General features: G+C 40.2%; 1 protein-coding gene across 3 annotated transcripts in view; it reads left to right on the forward strand.

Moving 5' to 3' along the window:
- cdin1 (CDAN1 interacting nuclease 1) overlaps positions 1-20,237 on the forward strand; it is a 51,836-nt gene that overhangs the window by 21,154 nt on the left and 10,445 nt on the right. For 2 of the 3 annotated variants that reach the window (XM_035674577.1, XM_035674578.1), the window contains exons 8-11: positions 70-119; positions 1,798-1,865; positions 3,393-3,458; positions 3,705-3,810. In XM_035674577.1, the coding sequence (XP_035530470.1) occupies positions 70-119; positions 1,798-1,865; positions 3,393-3,458; positions 3,705-3,810 (290 nt within the window). Of the gene's footprint in view, positions 1-69; positions 120-1,797; positions 1,866-3,392; positions 3,459-3,704; positions 3,811-10,507; positions 10,573-20,237 lie in introns of all 3 variants that reach the window. The other variant, XM_035674579.1, reaches the window with a different exon arrangement.

Raw genomic sequence — 20,237 nt, forward strand, 5'->3', positions numbered from 1 at the left:
CCTTCCCTCACCTCCCTTCCACCCACCCACCCACCCGCACGCCATAATATTTCTTCCCCCTCTTTTCAGTGCACAATAAATGACTGCTGTTATGGACCGCTGGTAGACTGCATCAAACAGTATCCTATCCCATAAAATTTTAAGCCTGAAATTGACGAGAAGCTATTGAAGGGGATGAGATGTGTCTGGCTTCACCTGACATAAAAGTTCTGCTTCACAGAGGAAGTGTTTCATCCTGCCTGCCATTGCACTATCACCGATACAGGGGCTGGAAGGTGATGGAGGGAAGAGGAGGAGGAAAGGATAGGCTGATCTAAATGCATCTCCATGTGCACAAAGTGGATCAGACCCAATGTTCTATGGTACAAGAAAAAAATTATCGTTAATAAGCCTTGGTGGCTAATGTGTTCTTTTGCATGGTTTTTTATTCACCCAGATGATTGTTTTTTTATGTTAATTAAAAAAAAAGAAATTATTCTTACATGCAGAATTTTGAAATCCTTTTTAGCTGGATTTTATTTAGGGCTGATAATTTATATACGATAATTCAGCACCACGGAGAGTTCTGTACACGTCAATCCACCTTGAACTCTTAATGCTGAATTACTTTTATTTATTTTTAATTCAATCAATCAATTGTACTTGTGTTTTCCTTCCCTGCCTTGTCTAACAAATACCCCCTCCTTGTTTAGCAGGGGCTTGGCCTTGACTATAGGGGCAGAATTTAGAGTCCAGGCTATTTAGGGGCAAGCAGCTGGGTGGCAGACCAACTATTTCCTGGGGGAGGAGACTTATTTGAATGAGTGTACATGTGTATGTCTGTATGTTATTGTGTCCATCCAAGCTTTCGTGTGTAGTGGGGCTGACTCGTTCTGTTCATGGCCAGTCAACCCTGTCCCATCCTGTCCCCCTTCCACATCCCCCCTTTTTACCTTTCTTTGGTTGTCCTCTTGTCAGTGTCAACTTAGAGTCAGTTACTCCACCACAGAGAGTTCATGATAACCGCCCCACTACTATGTGCTTTGAAAGAGCTCCGTCCTCACATGAAAGGATGGCTTTTAATGCATTTGTGCCAATAATATGTATGTATTCATTAGAATTAATTTTGCTTGATTAGTGTTTGTTAATGACATTATAATGCCATAAGGACTTTTCTCTCTGTCTGGGGAAAAAACACATTTCCATATATAACATCAGGCCTCTACAATTGCAGCATTCCTTTCTGTAGAAATCAAGCAGCTTGCATACTGATGCAAAATGGCATTTATTTTAAAAGCATTTTTCTTGAAGGATTTTAGAAGAATGAGTGGAGCAGCTAGTCCAGGCACTCTATGCATTTTGCCAAATTGGCATTTGTTTCATCTTCCTCATTTAGGTAATGCACTTTGAAGATTTGTTGTGAAAGCAGATTAAGGTTGACCTGAAAACTCTGATTGTGCCCTCACTATACACTGGCAAAAGAGAAGAGGCTTTCACTTTGCATAGTAAGCCAATAGTGTAGGAAAAAAAATAGGTTCTTAACTTTGACTGATGCCAAACCTATGCATGCACAAATGAGCTAACATCACCTCACATCTGTGCACTCATGTTGTTACCACCAATTTTACAAGGAAAATGCCTAATTTTATTCCTGCAGAATTTTTATGAGAATTTTTTTTGTGTTCTTATTATGTTTGGACTTGGATTTAATTTAACATTATTGCTCCTGCTGAGACCACACTACCAAAGGTGTTCCAGTAGTTGTATAATTAATACTGCTGTTGCTACATGTTGGAATCCTTGACTCTATATTCTCAGCGCTATCGGCCAAGAGCATGAGGTCCTGCTTCGCGACAAACTGAAGGAGAGGAACCTTTCCTTTCTAGGTAAGCCATTTCCTGACCTTCTCATCTCATTTCGAAAGTCATAGCAGTATTGCCTTTTTTTGTAAGCTTAGTAAAGGAAGACCTGGACATGACTGATGCAGTGGATGTTATCTCCTATTGATTTGCTAACAACAAAGAGCTGTTATCATATATCCTTGGATATATATATGCACCAGCATACAATTAATATTTAAAGAATAAAAGCTTTAAAGGTAGGTCTTAATGTAACATTAGTTGTAATGTTTGGTCCTCTCAGGTTGCTGTTCAGTTTTTTCTATAAACATGAATATTATGTTAGTACCATTAAGGGGATATGACTGCAAATACTGTTGCTATTTGTTCTACAATAAGTATTTTGGGAGATTTAATGTTGAGGGGAAAAAAATCCTTATATGTGGTTGTAGTTTCCAGTATCTTTTTGTGATAATAAGATTGTTTTCCTAATATCTTCTTCTTTCTAACACCATTGTCTTTTTCCAACAATATTAAATCAAGGTAGAGTGTCCAGGTGTGAAATTGTAAAACAGAATTTTTTAACCCTCCCTTCCTACCATCACCCCCATCCTATCACCATCCCCTAGGTCAGATGAGTGATGAAGGGTAAAAGTCATTCCCTCTGCCATTAAGACCATATCATTTATTTGGACCTGGAGTGCTGACCTTTCCTCAGAGCTGTATAGAGGACTGTTCTAAAACTGTCAGAGTTCGGATGGCACGAGGGCCACTGAGGCAGCCTCACCCCATCTGATAAATGGATTGGAAATAAGCCACCCAACAGCAGGGATGGCCCATTAATTTTAATCAAAGGTGATGTAAAAAGGCGATCAGAGCCACATGACAATGTCAACAGCCTAGTAGGTATGAATATCCCATCCTAGCACATACACATCTACACCCACATTACCACACCCAGGATGCCCCTCTGTACCACAGGCCTTTGGCAGCTTCACTGACCTCACTCCACTCTCTTTCTCCCCCCTTGGCTGATGCTACCTCTTCACCACCACTGACACCGCCACCCTCCATCTCTCCTCCATTCCCTTCCATGCCCCATTAGTTGAGCTTGGCTGGAGACAAAGAGGCAGGCCCTTGGAACTGAATGACCTGGTCAGCCTGAGATTTAATGGAGAAATCAGGTGTTGTAGGGATAATGGCCGAAGCGCACCAGAAGTCAAGGACAATGGCTGCGGCCTGTGCAGGCAGGGGTCAGGCTTACAGAGTCTATAATGCCAACTTTGTCCCCTTGCTGTATATTTTATAATGCTCTGCCAAACCGCAAACTGGAGAGCAGCTCTGTAACTGGACTTTACAGGTTTTTGTGCAACGACAGCGAATACGTGACAGATGTAGTTAATGGTTTTACTGTGCTTGCTGTCCTCTACTGTTATTTCTTCTTTGCTAACACTAAGGGGTTTTGTTACCACCACCTTGGTGAGGTTGCCTGCTTGTGATTGATGTTACAGAACTCGTTCAGTGAAAAGTAAAATTATTGCAAAGTGTTAAAATTCTGTACTTTATCTCCTGTAGATGAAAACCAACTGAGAACTATGGGCTACGACAAAACACCTGATATCATCCTGGAGGTTCCCATTGGTTAGTATTTACATTACACATGTCAATATTTAATCTGAAATAACTGCCTGTTAGTCTTAGCTGCCTTGTTTCAAAGAGGAATATGCAGTTGTCAAAACATTGTCAGGTTAATGCCAGATCTTGATCTGTTTTTGATTTGATTTTTTGAATGACATGGGAGGGATGTAATTTGTGCCTTCTGTATCTTGTGTGGCTTTTTTGTCACTGTTTTCCTGAGTGTTGCTGTGTGTTTGTGTTTCTGAAAAGCTGTGGAAGGACACATTGTACACTGGATTGAGAGCAAAGCCTCATTTGGAGACGACCACAGTCATCGAACCTATTTGAACGAACAGTTCTGGAGCTACTGGAACAGGTGAGTCATCTTTTTGTATTCACGCCTCTTTGTGTTCTGTTTTCATTTGCTTTATCTAAATCAACCATATAACGTTGCAGCTCATACATCCCAGTTTGTGTATTGTTTTAACTTATCCTTTTTAACCACTAACCACAATGAGTTTTTTGTTTTTTCTTTGAGCGTATACCTTTCTAACAATGCTAACCACTTCCTTCCTGGCATAGGCCACACTCACCCAACACTTCCATATTGTACATCTTTACATCACAGTACTTCCACATCCACCCCTGTCATAGGAACCTTCTACAGCCTGTGTGGGTGACTGTTTTCCAGAGTACACATATTGTTTTTGAAGGGAAGCTGGAAAATGGGTGATTAATTCATTGCATCTGTTGTCATGAGAACCTTTGAATAGGAACGGGCCCTTGTGCTCTGATCCGGGAACAGAGGTGTGTGTATGTGTGTGCATGTGTGTGCGTATGAATGTGTGTGTCTCAATGCTAGAAATAAAAGACATGCTGAAAATGCATACTTATTTAATTGTCTCTGAAAAGAGCATATTTTTATCTAGATTGTTCCTAACCACAGGTAATCCTATCTTTATTTAATTTTGTTTCTCATCACAAGATGGCTATACAGTTATGATCTGTCATCAATATTCCATTTGTTAGTTTAAAGGCTAAAAAAGTGCTATAGTGTCCCAGCCACTGAATGAATTGAATAGGTCTTGCATAGACTTTCCCTATTAAATGGCAGCAAAATGAGCTAGGTCATACCATGTGTCATCAGCCATTATCCAAATCATTTAGCACAATACTCAGTGTTATAGGCTTCATTCCAAACGGAAGTAATCAGGTAGTGCAACTATTGTGTTGTGGCACACACAAGAGTAGGGGTCACCCGCACACGGTTTTCACATCCCTGCCTCCCTTGGTACGAGGTTCCAGTCACCAAGTTGAAAAGTCGGCCACACTGCCTTCATTCGCCTCGCTACAGCCCTGGCCCCCCTCAACCATGGTGTCCAGCTGACATGTTGTGACATGGTGCTGGAGCGCCAGGAGGTTCCAGACCTCAGGTCAGCACAGCCAGACTCTATCATTGTTTTTGTTTTCTTGGTGCATGTACAGTAGTTCAGATCAGGATCAGATTTCTGGATCTATCAAGACCACAACACAGAAAGAGAAGCTGTTTATCATGAATTAATTTCCATGTGTGTTTTTTTAATGCATTGTTCCCTGACTTAAAACAGTCCTTCTATTGTCTGCCTGAGATTAGATAGCAAAATACTTTTTAGGTTTTCCCTGATATAGATAACCAATATCCATTCAAAATAGCTTGTTATTTTTTATTTTGCAATTTTAGCATACAATATGCAAACTAACTTGGTAGTACACATTTATTTCTATTGATAGCCCCTTCACTCTCAACAAATAATGTAAATTGAATCTGTATTTTAAGCACTGACTTCTAAAACAGTTTTTTTAATATGTAAGGACTTGTAGTTTTTTGTGCAAGATGAAAGGAAAGTGATGGTTCCATATTCAAATGTTCCCCCTGCCTTTAGATGACTGACTTACTGATTTCACTCAGCAGCTTTTTTTATTTTCTCGGAGTAACATGGTTTTATTTGGAAATAGCCTGCTTCCAAAAGAAAAAGCTTTGTCTTTTTTCTTTTTTTTTTTACTATTGATGACATCAGGAACTAAAAGTCACTGAGGTGTGAATTTAAAAAGGCCCAACAATCTGGTTACCATCTTTTTTAGGCCTCATTAAATGTCACTAAGATAGTTGGTGACATAAAAGGCTTTGCTTAAGCTCCAGAACATTCCTAGACTTTGTTTGATGAGAAAGTATTTACATGATTGCTGTCTCAGTCAGTCAAACTTTAGATGATGTGAAAACAGCTCATTTTATCAGCACCACAGGCAGCATGACATGGAGATCAGATGTCTCCATAAATATTTCACTGAGTAAGTCAATTTTCTTTCTTTGTTTAGATTGAAGAAAGTGGCATTAATCTGTCTTTGGTCTTCCTCTTTGGTACTCGAGGCGCTGGTTTACAGTAGGTCAAAATATCAGAATACTAACAGGCTGATTGGACGGTTAGGGTTAGTCTGAGCCTTACATATTTGCCCACGGGTGTCTTTCATTGATATTCACTGGGGCGGCCTTGTCTGTGCGTATTAAGGAACTGACAAAGTAGATCCTGTCATGTCAGCCAGCAGCCCGGTCAGATAAACATTGTTGTGTCAAAAAAGAAAAAATGTCAGTCCCTTTAGACCCTACCTTTTCCAGCACTCTTGTAATTTTTAATTGACATTTACTGCTGACATTTGAAAATGTGCCTCATCTTTCTCTTATTGTTAGACCTCATGCATTACCGTCTGGGTGCGTGTGCCCATGTGCATGTTTGTTTGAGTTTGTAAAGTGAAAGGCAGTGAATTTTAGGTCAGCACTTTGTAGTCGCAAAAACATAAACCAGTAGAGAAATGGGGGACCAGAGAGTGATGGGGTGACATCATCCTCCTTTCACTTCTCATTAGTTGCATTCGGTTCATGAGACGAGCCTGGAATGGTTGATGTTTAGGGTGTTTGTCCATTTCTTCATTCCTCGAACTCAAACTCTAAACCTTTGGGTTTTCTTTTTGACTGCCCTTGGAATGGCACTGCAGTGTGTGTAATTACTTCATTGCCCCTGATTGACATTTCCAGTGATTTGCTTATTTTTCATCCGTCTTTGCTTTAACTGAACTGCTTCACCCATTGCTTGTGTTAATTGTTCTTGGTTTGCCCTCAAGCATTGCAGAGTGAGCTATGGGGACATGTTTTTGTAGACGGAAAGAAAAAACATAACTAATTTTCCCTCTAAACCCCTTACCAACTGCATTTATCATCCAAACAATAGTCTTGCCAACACACTAACCCCATAATGAACCCCTCTTCAGTGGAGTGAGGGGTAATGACGCTTCACCTACAATGCTCCCAAGAAAAAAGATAAAAGGGGGGAAAAAATGGAGAGAAAAACGGTCTCCTGCAGAATCAAACGGGGTGTTCAGGCCCAGTGCCTGGATGAGATGGCAAAGCAGCAGCTATTGGTGTCTTCCAGCCATCAATCTTAGCTGGTGGCGTTCCAGAGCCAGCGAGCCCTCTGCTCTGACGGATGTTCAGATAATTGAGTTATCCATCTCACCCAACTATCAGAGTTGCATAAAAATTATTCACCTGCTGGTGAATATTAAACACATAATGAGCCTCTTGTGTGTTTTAGGAGAAGTGGGTAAGGTTAAACACAGCATGTAATGAAATATGGACCCTTGTGTTTTGCCACTTTAACTGCCCCTTCTTGATTATGGTGTACTTAAATCAATTATGGTTGGCAAAGTTCCTTCCATAACTCTCTCAGCAGCAACTAAAGTTCTGCCCTTGTGCATGTCTGATTAGTTTATCTTATCAAATACATAATTCAGAATACATTCAGATAACAAATATTTGCTGACTTCTCCTGCATATTTGTGCACCTGTGTGTGTGTGTGTGATGATGTGTGTGTGTGTGTGTGTGTATTTGGGTTTTTGTAATTGCTTATTGCAAATTATGTCCATGTTACTGTTGTGGTCCCTGTGAGGTTTCTTTTTTACTTAATATGTTGTTGTCAGTCTGTGGAGTCCTTTTTGTAAAGGCAGTGTATCTGGAATGAAGGACAAAAGACACTAGGGAAGTTTTGATACTTGATGGATGGATAAATAGATGTATCTATAGATAAATGATTGGTCCTCTTTGTCAGGAGAACGTGTATCACAGCTTGTCCAAAAAATACTAAACAAAAATCAGTCAAAACATTAACACCACATCAAAGCACAGTTACAAAGAAAACATCTGACAAAAATGGCTACATGGGTACCTCTTAAATTGATATAATGCTTATCATTTATGTTTTTATTTGTCTAGTCTTTGCTCGTTGCATAGTCTCACTGCATCTCTTTTCTGAGAGAGTCCACTCATTATTAGTTTGTCAGATTATGAGGGATCTTTGTGGCCCTTAATTGCCCTCCATACAGCAGTTCTGTACCATGAAAGAATCAATAGCCTAAATCAGAATATACTGTTTATCACAAAATAGCTTTTCAGCAACAAAACTACTTTGCACTGTGGTATAAACAGATTAAAAAAGAAAATCTAGAGTTGAACAAATAGATTCAGAGTCCGTTCTTCTCTTTGCTGTTTCCTATTTTCCCTCCCCCATTCCACCCAATCCAACACAATGGACAGCCTGTGTGGAAATGAGCGTAGACGCCAGCGTGCCCCCTCCCAAAGTAAATCAGCTGTGAGATTCGTAAACTGCAAATGTGTCAGAGTTGAAAATGTTAGCTCTCTTAATGGAGGCTTGAAAAGGTTAGATCTGATAAAAAGCTGTCAGCCGTCCACAAAAAAATGATTTATAGCAATATAATGGGACAGTATGCCTCATTTCTCCCTCATATGAAATGGGGGTTAAGACTTTTGGGTTTGCTATTATACATCATCTGGCTTGACCACTTGGAAATTTGTTGGGACTTGAATGCACGCACATGCATTATTTTTCATCTGGCTCTTTTGTTTTACTAATTATGAAAGTCAAGGCCTGATGTAATGCGGATAATTTATGTCCTCCCATAATTACCAGCAGAAAATTCTCATGCAACAAAAGTACATATCGATCTCCATTCAAATGTGTTTCGCGCAAATGAGATTAGTGCTTGTCCTTTGTTGTATCACTTTTTTGATGCACATAATGGAAGCAAAACTACAATTAATGAGGAAGTCATAACTCTGAAGGCTCTCACCAGACTGTTCCTACAACATCACTAATCTGCTCGCTGACACATTGGCTAATGAATAGACACAAATCTGATTTATGTGATGTTTTATATTAGTTGACACAGCTGCAATTAGACATCTTGAGGTCTTTGTGAACTTTTTCCAATTATATCTGGAACTGTATGCTGTAGATTTTACAGCTGAAATTGCATGGTAATTCTGTTATATTCTCAGAACCGTCAATCCATTTGCGACATGAAATTAATTTTTTGATTCAAGATATTGTACATTGCCTTCCTTTTTTAATGGACATGTCCATCATTTTTTGTTGAACTTTCCAAAGCAGTAACGACGGGAATGTGTAATAAGTGGAGTGTAATGACACGATATGTTGTAGGCAACCCTTATTGAATTCAGCAGATTATACCTGTATCTTTAAACAAGGTTTTATGCCTCGATCCTTAGATGTCCATATAGATAGATATAGTTTGCTTTTAAACATATGACTAAATAGGAATAAAGGCATTTGCTCATATTTAGAAATGCTTGCATGTGCGTACCTAATATGTGTTTGCTTGCAAATTGCCAGGTTATATGGTCCTGTTTAATCCAATAGTAGTATACGAGTATACAGTAAAAGCCTCAGCAGCAGCAGCAGCAGAGACATCATAGAGCCAGAGCAGATAGGGGATGTCACCTGAGAGAGGGCGCCCACAGGTCGTGGCTGCTGCTGATCCAATGAGGCTGGACATTACAGAGCCATCCCCGAGGACAGGTACTGGCGCTTCTGGGGTGACAACGCAACACCTCCAAGACCTGTGCCCTGCCATACTTTACCCCACTTTCATGTCAGAGACGTGCACAACAAAGAAGTGGGGAAATAGGAAAATCTCTGCTGCCATAGTGGCCTTTAAAGAATAACTGATTTTCACTAGAATTATAGTGTTCCAATATGTGAGTAGCTCCATTACTTCACCTACCAGCAATGTGTTTAGTCTCTTATATAAGCCTTTCTATTGTGATGTTGATGAGGTAGCTTCTCAGGGTTACATGGTGTTAAGGTTGTGGAGTTTTTGTTTACTTAATATGCATGGAAAATTCTAGTTAGAGCTTAATTTCCTCTGTTATTTGAAAGCACAAATATCAGTTTTCCTGGTAAACGTAAGCGCCTCTGACATTGCCTTCCTCCTATTTATAGTTATGCATACCCCATGCAGTGCAGGAACGTGGCCTCTTTTATTGTTTCCTTTGTTATGACATCCTCTCGTAGAATATTCCACAGCTAGAAAAATAGCTATCCACAATGGTGGTTCCTTTAGGGCTTTGCAAGTGTTTGTTTTAGGGCACATCAGCACACAGAAGTGAAATGCTGGCCCCCAAAGCCCAAGAAACTTGGAATATTAATGGCAAATGACAAGTCGGCTCTGATGCTTCAAGGATTTCATGCTTTTAAGGATGCACATTTGGGTGCATTGTTTAAGGCGTCTGGGGTGTAATCCGCACTCTCAGGTCTCCAGCAGCCTCAGGATTTAGCTCTGGTTAAGCCTCCATGTCTCCTATTTATTTTTGTAGGGTTGTATGTGTGCATTATCCAAATTTGTCATTTACCATTGAGTGTGAGAGCAGCTTTGACACGGCCGCTGTGTGTATAAACGAGGAGCGGGACAGAAAGCGGCACCCCAGCGATACATATCCCTCCTCCTGTCTTTCTGCTTGCCTATGACACTGTGAGATGGAGAAGAAAGCCTCGGGTAAAATAAGGTGCAAGCATGTCTACTCCGTGAATTCCTGTTTTGCCATGGAACTTTTTAAAAGATTAACGTACATTTTTTGTCAGCTTTCACACTGTATGCCATCAGACTTACAGACACAGTTCTTTCCCCTCATTTCCCCCTCCTGCTTTTTTTTCTTTCTCTACAGTGACCTTCTGGGTTTCATTCCAGGAAGAAGTCAGCAACATTTGTCAAAAGCACAGAGAGTAGTGGGTAAGGATTAGAATGGCTCTTTATAAAACTCAGTCTAACAGAAGAATTTCAATGGCTGCCTGACCCTCAAAAGACATTCATTTCCACATTACACTCAATGTGATCTAAAACCTTTAGTGATGTTCTCTTGACACTGAGATCGCTTAGAGTAGTTGATTGCACAACGGTGCTTGCTTTGCAACACACAAAGGCTTGTGTTCACACTTATTGCTGCTGCTGATATCTTCGCATCTGTAGAAAGTTACAGAGAGATAACGAGAAATAGGAAGCTAATTATAGGGATGTCTGTTATCATACAAAGGTTGTGCTCTTGTATTTTACTGGATCTATCGTAAAGGCTTAAGGTAGTTTAAGAGGATTTTTATGAACGCATTTTCTCCACATATACACACACATTTAAGCTCAGTAGACATAAAGCCACACCACAAAAATATAATGCTTTCTTCAAGGACCTGTGGTTCACAAGGCCTTTTAAGTATTTTATTACATGCACCTCCACAGCTGCTTCAAAAGTGTCTTAAAACTGGCCAACTAAAAGGCTTAATTGTGTCTTAACCTCTCCATAGAGGAGGATGATGGAAGCCAGGAGTCATCAGTTGATTCCTCCATTTTCCTCCCTAGGCCTAAGGAGAGCACTGGACTATGAGTCCTGTGGCCTCTCAGGAAATGAAATGAATGCGACCAAGAAAAGCACTGAAAAAAACAAGACATTTTCTTTACTAGTGAAAAATTCCAAATTGAAAGAAAACAATCTGGTCTTTTGTTCTTCTATCAACCAACATGGTGTTCACTTTTTTTTTCAAGGAATGGCATTTGGTATAGAGGCTTTTAGTCTTTCATGGTTCACATGGATAGAGAAAGAATGCGTATTTTAGTTATGGACATGTGATTTCATGACATTGCATGTGTTTAACAGCTTTTTGAAGGATTACAATTTCCTTGATTTTTTTTTAGGGTTGAGTTGTCTCACTGTTAGTAGCATTGCTGCATGTATGGTATAGGTTACTTGTGCTCATTTTCAATAGTATATGTCAAGATTTAATTGAACCGTTATCAAGAGCTATCCGAGGTCATGCTGCAAATTAATGGTTTGGTTTAGTCATCCTATCTTTGCTTTAATTTATATATTAGTCAGCATTGTCTTGTGTATTTTTGAGCACAAAAACAGTAAACACTCTATTTCAGACCAAGAATAGAACGAATATTTCTTACCAAATGACAGCCAAGGAAACAATGCTTCATATTTCTGCCTTTGTGTTTAAAGAGCAGCTCTGTGTGTACCAGATAATGTGCTGGTACTCATGGTCTGTGGAGGCCCATCAGTCACTGTGTGGAGCTGGTCGCTTGTGATAAGTGGTTCCTTATAGATAATCTAGACAGTAGGCTTCTTTTTATAGGCCCACTGTCCCTCACATAACCTTGTTTGTTGTTTTTACCACCCATGCTTATTTTCTTTCTTCCTTTTTTTTCCATGACACTTTTTCTTAGTCTTGTATTTCCTAACCAGCACTGAATGAATTTCCATGTAAACAATGGTAATCTAGAACAAATATATTACTAGCAAAAATGTAATTCCATATGTAAGATAGAAACACACATACAGTACACGTGTATACTCTTGCGTTGATGGTACAGTATTGAGTTTGACCTCTGTGTGTATTGACTGCAGAAAGATTCTGATAAAAAACCTTTTGGTGATTTATACCCATAACAAAGCTTTTGATATTCTAACTACAAAGGGCAAGCTTTTCCTCTTCTTGGACTAATTCAGTAAATAAAATGTGATGATTTTTTTAAAGAATAACAGAAAGATTTTAAACATATCTGTAGAAACCTGCATAGCAAAAAACACAAACCAGCTTCTGTATCTGTTCCACAATGAATTACATCAAAAGCAGAAATGCTGTTCTGAATTTACGCCCATCATTCTACATTTAGTTTCTACATTAAGGATTTAAAAAATGTTTCATTCACCGCCTGACCTCATCCTTCGCATTGATACCATTGGTTTATGGTTTGAATTGTTTGTTTCGCTATGTAAGACCTATATCTGATTGTACCTCATGGCAGTCATTTTGATTGATTTACCATAAATAACCGAATTTAAATACCAGATGAAGAGGCATTTGTTTTCGTGAACTTTGCTTCATATTTCAGTATTAATTCACTTCATTGCGTTGTTGCCAGAAACGCTGAAAGAGATACAAGCACATCTGAGTCTTTCCTCACCGGCCTGGCATTTGTTAAAGAGCTTCGTCAGGACCCTCTTCCCCAATCTTTGTTCCCAGGCAGCCCTCCTCCTCTCCCGTCTCTGGTTTGAGTTTCACGTCTCGCAGCGGTCTGATTGCCTGATAGCTTAAACATCTCTGCCTGCCTATCCCTTAGTGGGAGTGTGTAATCAAAGACACATGAGGAGCCTGTGTCCAAGTGCTGACCTTCTGATTTTGCTCATCAATTCTAGGGGTTAATGTACAAGATCTATCAGGTCAACAGATTTGTCTTCGCAAGCTCTGTCAGGTCTGTAAATGATTAGAAAAAAAATGCATTTGGCCACTGAACCCTATTAAAACTTCTTAAGAATAAATGTGCACTCAATATGACTGCTAATATATTCTTTCCACTCTCTTGTGTTTATAATGCTAATATGTTTTTTCTCTATTATGTATTTTAAATGAGCACCATAAACCAAACCTTTGTGACAAGGGTTTAAGGAGTTAACAGTTTAATGATATGATCCAAATTCCATCTCTGTCTGCCGTCGATGTAACGTTTCATCATAGGCGGGAAGTTGAAACAGGCGATACCCAATCCTTTTCCTTTGGACTGATGTAAGATAACAGAGGCATACATTTCTGAACAAGTGAAATATAAACTCTGCGCAGAGTTTGGAGTTTTGAGCCGCCCCCTTTGTACGGCCGCCACAGAGATGTCGGAGAAATCTATTTCTCATTTTGAGTGATATCTCCATCAGCTGGCACATTCGCACCATGAATCTTCCCCCATGTTAAACCCGGAATCTGTCTCTTCAATGACGGCTGTGTGTTTTAAAATGACCACTCTTATTTTTTGTAATAGGCATCTCAGTGTCATAGAGGTTACAAGTGAAAGGGCAAAATAGAGCTGTCTGGCGAAAGGCCTCTGATAGAAAGTGCCACTTCAATTTGCGCACAGCTGCAGCTAAGCCTGGGCTGGCTCACTGTCCGGCCTGACACGTCACATTCTCTTCTCCTGCGACTGGAATGGATGTGAAAACTATTAACTTTAGACAGAGTTTTGGCCTGACCAGTTCTGATCCCTTCCCCTTATTCATTGCTTATCTTCAGCTTGTTTTGTCAGGAATGCACACTGACAAAGACTGTCTCAGACACCATTTACATTTTTGTTTATTTAAGTTTGCTGAATCTTTGAAGCCCTTTTTTTTTTTTTTTAAACTTGGGCTCAATGTCAATTTTAAAACCAAGTTGTGACTGCAATATGCCCTTGCAAAAAACAGTAATCTTACTTCCCTTTTTAAGTTACTTTTCCATTGAAGAGGCCATCGGACTACACCTCTCCTAATTTGGTGATGAGGGGGTTTAACAGTTTGAGGAACTCTATCCCCGGAGCTGCTGACAGTCCTCAGCCCCCGAGTCCCTGCTAAGGATGGAGCTCGCGGTTTGTAAAAAGACTACTGGCTCTGTTTTAAGTATTCGTTGTGGTTTGAATTAGAGAGGGGATAAATTCTCTGAATAATGATAGCAAAACTTTTAGCTTCAGCTGCCCGGATGAAACAAAACACGCTTGAGTGAAACTTTGAACTACTCTTTCTTTTTTTGTTTTTTCTGCCATTTTGTTTTCAAATTGCAGTGCTGAGTTCATGGGAAACTCTCTGCGAGGTTACCTGCGCCCCTGCAAAGTGATGGAAAAAAAGGATTACAGCCACAAGAATGTTTTTGCAGTTAGTTGAAATATTACTAACCTTGTCAAATGTCATTTTGAATGAGAAAGCAAGCATATTTTAATCAGGGTTTTAAAGACAGAGTTTTTCAAACTGTGACTCTATGAGAAAGGGGTCAGCTAATTGCAACATTTGATGTCATGTTTGGTCTCTCTCTCCGTTTTGATGCCTGCAAGCACGCTTGCTCTCTCGCTCCGCTCTCTGTGTCTCTCTCTATGTCACACACACACACTCTATTACACACACTCAAATGAAAAACTACTGAAAGGTCTTAGAGTTCTCAATGCTGTAATCTTCATAAAGTCTTTGCTTCTACTTCCTGTCAGCCCTCCTCTCAACTTCAACCTCTAACCTCTCCCTGTATGCATCACTGAAACACAGACCTGACCATGGTGAAATTTAAGGATCCTATTCATAATTTTGTGAATGAATGTGTCTGGGCATGCCGGTATATAAAGAGTAAGGTATGTAAGTCCTCAGTCTACAATCCATCTCAGTTTCCTTATTAAAATATGAATCCAACTTGGACCAAAGATATGTGCAAAGCTTTCCCACCCTCCTACAACAGCGTAATCTTCCAAACACACAGTCCCGAATCTCTTTGGTTCTCATAATTACTGTTTTAACAGCAGCAGTCGGGGTAGAGGGATATACATTGTAAATTATGTTTGACAAGGTGGGGTTAGTGGTTTTGTCGTGGCTTGTCTTTAGTTATTACTCACACTTCCTCCTGCCATAGATAAGGTCTGCTGGTGAACATACCAAGGTGAGCGCTGGCGCAGGGCCCTTATCGCCAGCATTGATTTAGGGCAAGAACCTAGTGACAGAGGTCATTGTGCAGTAAAGCTATCCATCATTCAGGTTTGATTTCTGCTCAGACCTGTCTCCAAGTTGTCTACACGTAGGCGAGTCACAAGAAGTAGAGGCCACAGAAGGGTTGGACTGGTGGGAGGTGGACATATTGAGGAGAATTGGATAATGCTAACTGTGTGTTAAGAGATGACAAGAATTAAGCATTTTAAGACTGTGATTACAGGTTTACTCATATTTAAGAACGATGTTTTGATATATTTTAAATTAAGGTAACAGTGTAAACTTAATTTGATCCTCTAATTATTATACAGAATCCACAAACTATTTGTCTAACATTTATAGCCTTGGATTTAAATGCTTATAAAATAAATGTAACATTGATATTTTTCCACCAGTAGCTGATTGCCTGTCTTTCCACAGTTTATTTTGCAACTCACAGTAATCCTCCACGTGTCCCAGACATTTTCTGAGTATGTGTTTGAGACACTCACATTTTCCCAGACGTAAATTCAAGGTAGTTCTCAGCCTGTGGTAAATAAATTTACAATCATAAACACAGTTTTCCCCCTTTGCAGGGGTATTTTTTCAGATGTCTGAAGATGGGTATTTACTGCTGTTAATGTTGTTCATGGCCTTCGTGGCTAGACTTGTAACTTTTGGCTTAAATGTTCTATTTATTCTGGCATCAAATTGGGGAGCTCATACTTTCAAATATGTTATGAGTCATATTATTGATTTGTCATGAAGACTATTTATTGCACTTTTTTATCCCACTAACTTCTGCAAAAGTTGGAAGCTGTCAGGGATTCTCCTGGAGTGATTGCATGTAAATGGTTATAAACTGGCTGTGCAGAACCCTGAGGGTAAAGGTATTCCTGTAGAATCTGAAGCACTCTTTAGTTATGCTGAAATAGCTAGCTACAGTAGTCGTACTGCTCACTCCAACCTACCAGAGGATAACTTAAGTAGCTAATTACACTTCAGTCTGTAATCAAACCCATGTCAGGTTGTCTGAGAAGCTGGATTTGTGTGGTGGATTTCAGTTAAATACAGGGGCAGCTTACACATTTTATGGTTCTCTCCTCAAATTAAAGTTTTTTTCCACAATCCCCTCTACAATGTGTCATATCCCATTACACAAATTTGGATATGGTAAATTAGCAAGTATAGTGCTTATGCTCTGAATATGTTGACTTTTTTTCTGCTGTGTGCAGAGGGTTAGCTTGCTGGGGGTAGGGGATGTCTTCAACTCTAAAAAGTTGTCTTGGATTTTTTCCCCCTCGTAAGATGATGTGTTTTTGCAATTCAAATATTTGCTCATTCTCCTCTCCATTGCAAAGCTCCCTTTGAAGCGGAAGAGTTCTATCAGGACCAATGACAGTGTGAGTGTACAGCGTGACAGCGCAAGAGGCAGTGCTGGACTATTTCTAACTGCATATTTAAATAGCAAGGAAATCCAAAATCAAAAATGTATGCAAATGATGGCATGTTTTGCATGCTGATATTTTTATGATTTGGGGCTTGCATATTCAGGTGGTGTTCAGTGCATGCCTAGCTTTAGCAACATTAATCAAAATTACTTCATGTCTTCACCACATCCTTGATCTCCTTCTAAACAAACATTTCTGGGGGTGGAAGGCCTGCAATTTGGCAGATTTACTTTTAAGCTTTGCTTAATGTTTTTTGTGGACTATTTTAAGTGGAAAGACATACTTAAGGCCTTAGGCTTCATAGGAAAGTGCGTAACCCAGAAACTCTCAAATACCAGCTTCTTAAGATGATTCTTATCCATTGCACATGGACGACCTAATTACCTGATCCTTTACATTCATCACAGCTGTATTTACACATATATATATGCCTTCTTCGTGTTATGTGGAAAAGCTTATTTTCACTTAAATGAAAATGAAGATTTTTGATGTATTCGTTATATTGAGCATATACACTATGATGCTGTGTGTGGGTGCTTTGGGATATGTACATGTAGCTGTTTATGCAATGAGCAACATATCAAGACAAAGCCCTTGAAATGGGCCTGAGCCCCGTCTGCACTCCTTAAGGTATAGAAAATACAGTATAAAATAATTAATTGAATTGTCATTTGTATGAGCAGCCCTTGCTCTCTGCACCCTATAATTCCAACCTCTTTCTCCCCCTTCCCCTCGCCACATTTTTTCCCTTCTTTTTTTTCTAAACAGCAATTAATCTCATTTTTAGTCCAATTTCCAGCCCTCTGCTGGAGTCAGAGCGAGTCCCCTGTTTTGTTCCTATTTGGCTTGGTTCCTCTGCATAGTCATTAAGGGCCCAATTAATGTCACCCTTTAGCTGAAGAGTGCTCATTTTTATTGGGGAGCTGACAGTCACCGCCATGAGTGCCGCAGTGTAATATGCATTAATTGCCCCGTAACACTGGTAATTACCAGTTCTTCAAGCCTCTCAGTAAACTGTCATGCCCAGACACGACTGCTTTGAAATAGATTACTCATTAGGGGGACCTGCCCTGTTTTCCAATGGGGGCTCGCTGGGTTGGCATAAAGATGAAAAAAATCTGGTGCTTGAACAAATAGTTGCCAAGAGCAATTTCCTATTACAACTTCCCGGTGACGGCTTCTCTCTTTCTTTCTTTCTTACTTTCTTTTTTTTCTCCTCGGATGGCATTCCAGCCGTCACTTGAGGTAAAGATCAGAAGTAGAGTTAGATGTCCATCACAGATCTTGCTGATAGCAGTTGGTTTGTGTCTCTCGTCCCAGTTTGACTGAATGAAAACGTGCCTTGGGATTTCACCATTTGGCATTTTGCCTTGGTTTCAATCGAATTCCTCTGTGTTGATTGTATTTTGTTCATTTTTTTTTCTTGTCTTTGTACAACATTGCCTTGAATGCCCATCAACTAGTGTATAAGCGCTGCATTAAAAGTGTCAGCATTGTTGTTTAATGTGGGGCATTTCAAGGCCTCTGTACATAGGGTCAAGGCAGTGTTGATGTGCAGTTCTTGTTCAAATATTGATGCAAACTTTGCTTAGGTCTTGTGTTTGCAAACTGTGGAATCGCTGTTTTAAACATTAGCTTGTGCTCCACGGTTACTAAAACGTGTCCTGCGCACCTCGAAAAAAAGAAATTGATAGTGAATGCAAATAGATGGATTTAAAGAAACGGTTAGAGGACAAAAGCAGGGGATGTAGTGTGGGTGTCACCGTTGCTTTGCGATAAGATATTATAAAGGAGAGACCAAATCAAACAATGTTAGCTATCGCACATCCTCTGCACAGAAAGGTGTTGGCCTGTTTAGTCACGCTAGAAACAATATTTAGATTTCACCACAGCTTTGTAAACGCTTCTAGTGTGCGCTAGGCCGACTCCTCTCTGGTCCCTGTGCCTTCTTTCTTTCTGTGTTTTTTTTTCCAAAGCACTTTTGTGTCATTACCTATTTACCATAGAAAGGAAAAGAACAGAATGTGAAGACCAGGGAAAAATCCTCTCACACAGACACACACAGAAAACACACATACGCATGCACACACAGAGCTTCTGAAAGGTGCTGCTTTTGTTTTATCTCCCTTATAGCACCTGCTTCAGGCAATCTGCTCCCACTCGTCTCAAATGAATTTTGTCACGGCCTTTCAGATTCTCAGCCAGCGATGCACTAATGAAAGGAGATAGTACAATTTGAACTGACCAGGTAGCAGCCAGCAGTGCACAGCTGAGAGCAAGGGATGGGGACACACCCCTCCTTGAAACAAAAGACAAGTCAACCGTCCGCTGATATACCCATTACCCTTCTCATTAATACCCTGCAGACCTCAGTGTGTGAGTGTGTACGTCTGTGTGTGCTTGTGCGTGCGTTTATCTGTTTGTGTTGGTCGAGCACTTATCGAATTGTTTATGACAGGCCTAATTGGGCTAATTGAAGACATTAAGATTACCTGTCAGCTGTGTGTATCCAGACTCCCTATCTGTCTGACAACTCCTGACAAGTGAGGGACCCCGTAGCATCCGTCATGATGGAGCATTCCCAGGCCGTAATAGGGACAATAGGGGCCACTCTAATTTGATCTGGACAGCCATAGCTGCACGAATCAGCCTCCCTCTGTGTGTGTGTTTGTGTGTGTGTGTTTGGTTGTGTGTGTGTGTTAAGTATAAGTGAGAGTTGGGGGCTCTGTGCATAGCCAGTCTAATGGAGTCCCCTTTGGCAATGTGACAAAGTGATGAGGCATTCTGAGGGGAAAAGTGAAAGGGGTCTTCAAGTGTTTAAGGACATGAGAGGGAAGGTGCTCGGGGTGACGGCCTTCACAGATTGAGTGACAAGAAGAGAGCGCTGACATCTGTGTGTCTGTGTTGGTGCAGTTCTGGATGGTCACCCATACTGCTCTATCAGATGCACCAAAACTTTTTGACATGGGGAAAGACCAAAATGAAACCGATGGGCTCTTTTTGGTTGACCCTCTTTTGCATATTTGTGCATTCTGTCATTCAGAAAACTATTAATAACAAATGCCATGCATATACTGTACTCATATTTAGTCAATATTTGTTTTAGAATTGAACAGTTTCAGTGGCGATGTCATCTAGTTATTGGATATTTCTTCTTTTATTTTTTTAAGGTGCAGATATTCAGAGATCAGTTTTGCCAGATCTTAAGGAGAGCACAGTCCTATCTTCTCAGGCTTAAGGAATGTGCCTCTGCATATCTGTATCACCCCTCCCTCCCTCCTTTTCCTCCCCATCCTTCTCCTCCCCATCCTTCTTTCCCGTGTGGGCATTGTGTGGGGCTTTGCAGTGTCATCGCTATGACAGATTGACGCTGTCAGCCCAGGAGATCCCTCTGTTTGTTTGTTCTCCTCCAAAAGGGGTTAAACTGTCAAGTTGACAACTCACAAGACCCTTAGACTGCACTACTGCCTCTCTCTCTCTCTCTC

This window comes from Morone saxatilis, unplaced genomic scaffold (genome assembly GCF_004916995.1).
Source record: "Morone saxatilis isolate NCDOM2014 unplaced genomic scaffold, NCSU_SB_2.0 Contig3, whole genome shotgun sequence".
NCBI lineage: Eukaryota > Metazoa > Chordata > Actinopteri > Moronidae > Morone > Morone saxatilis.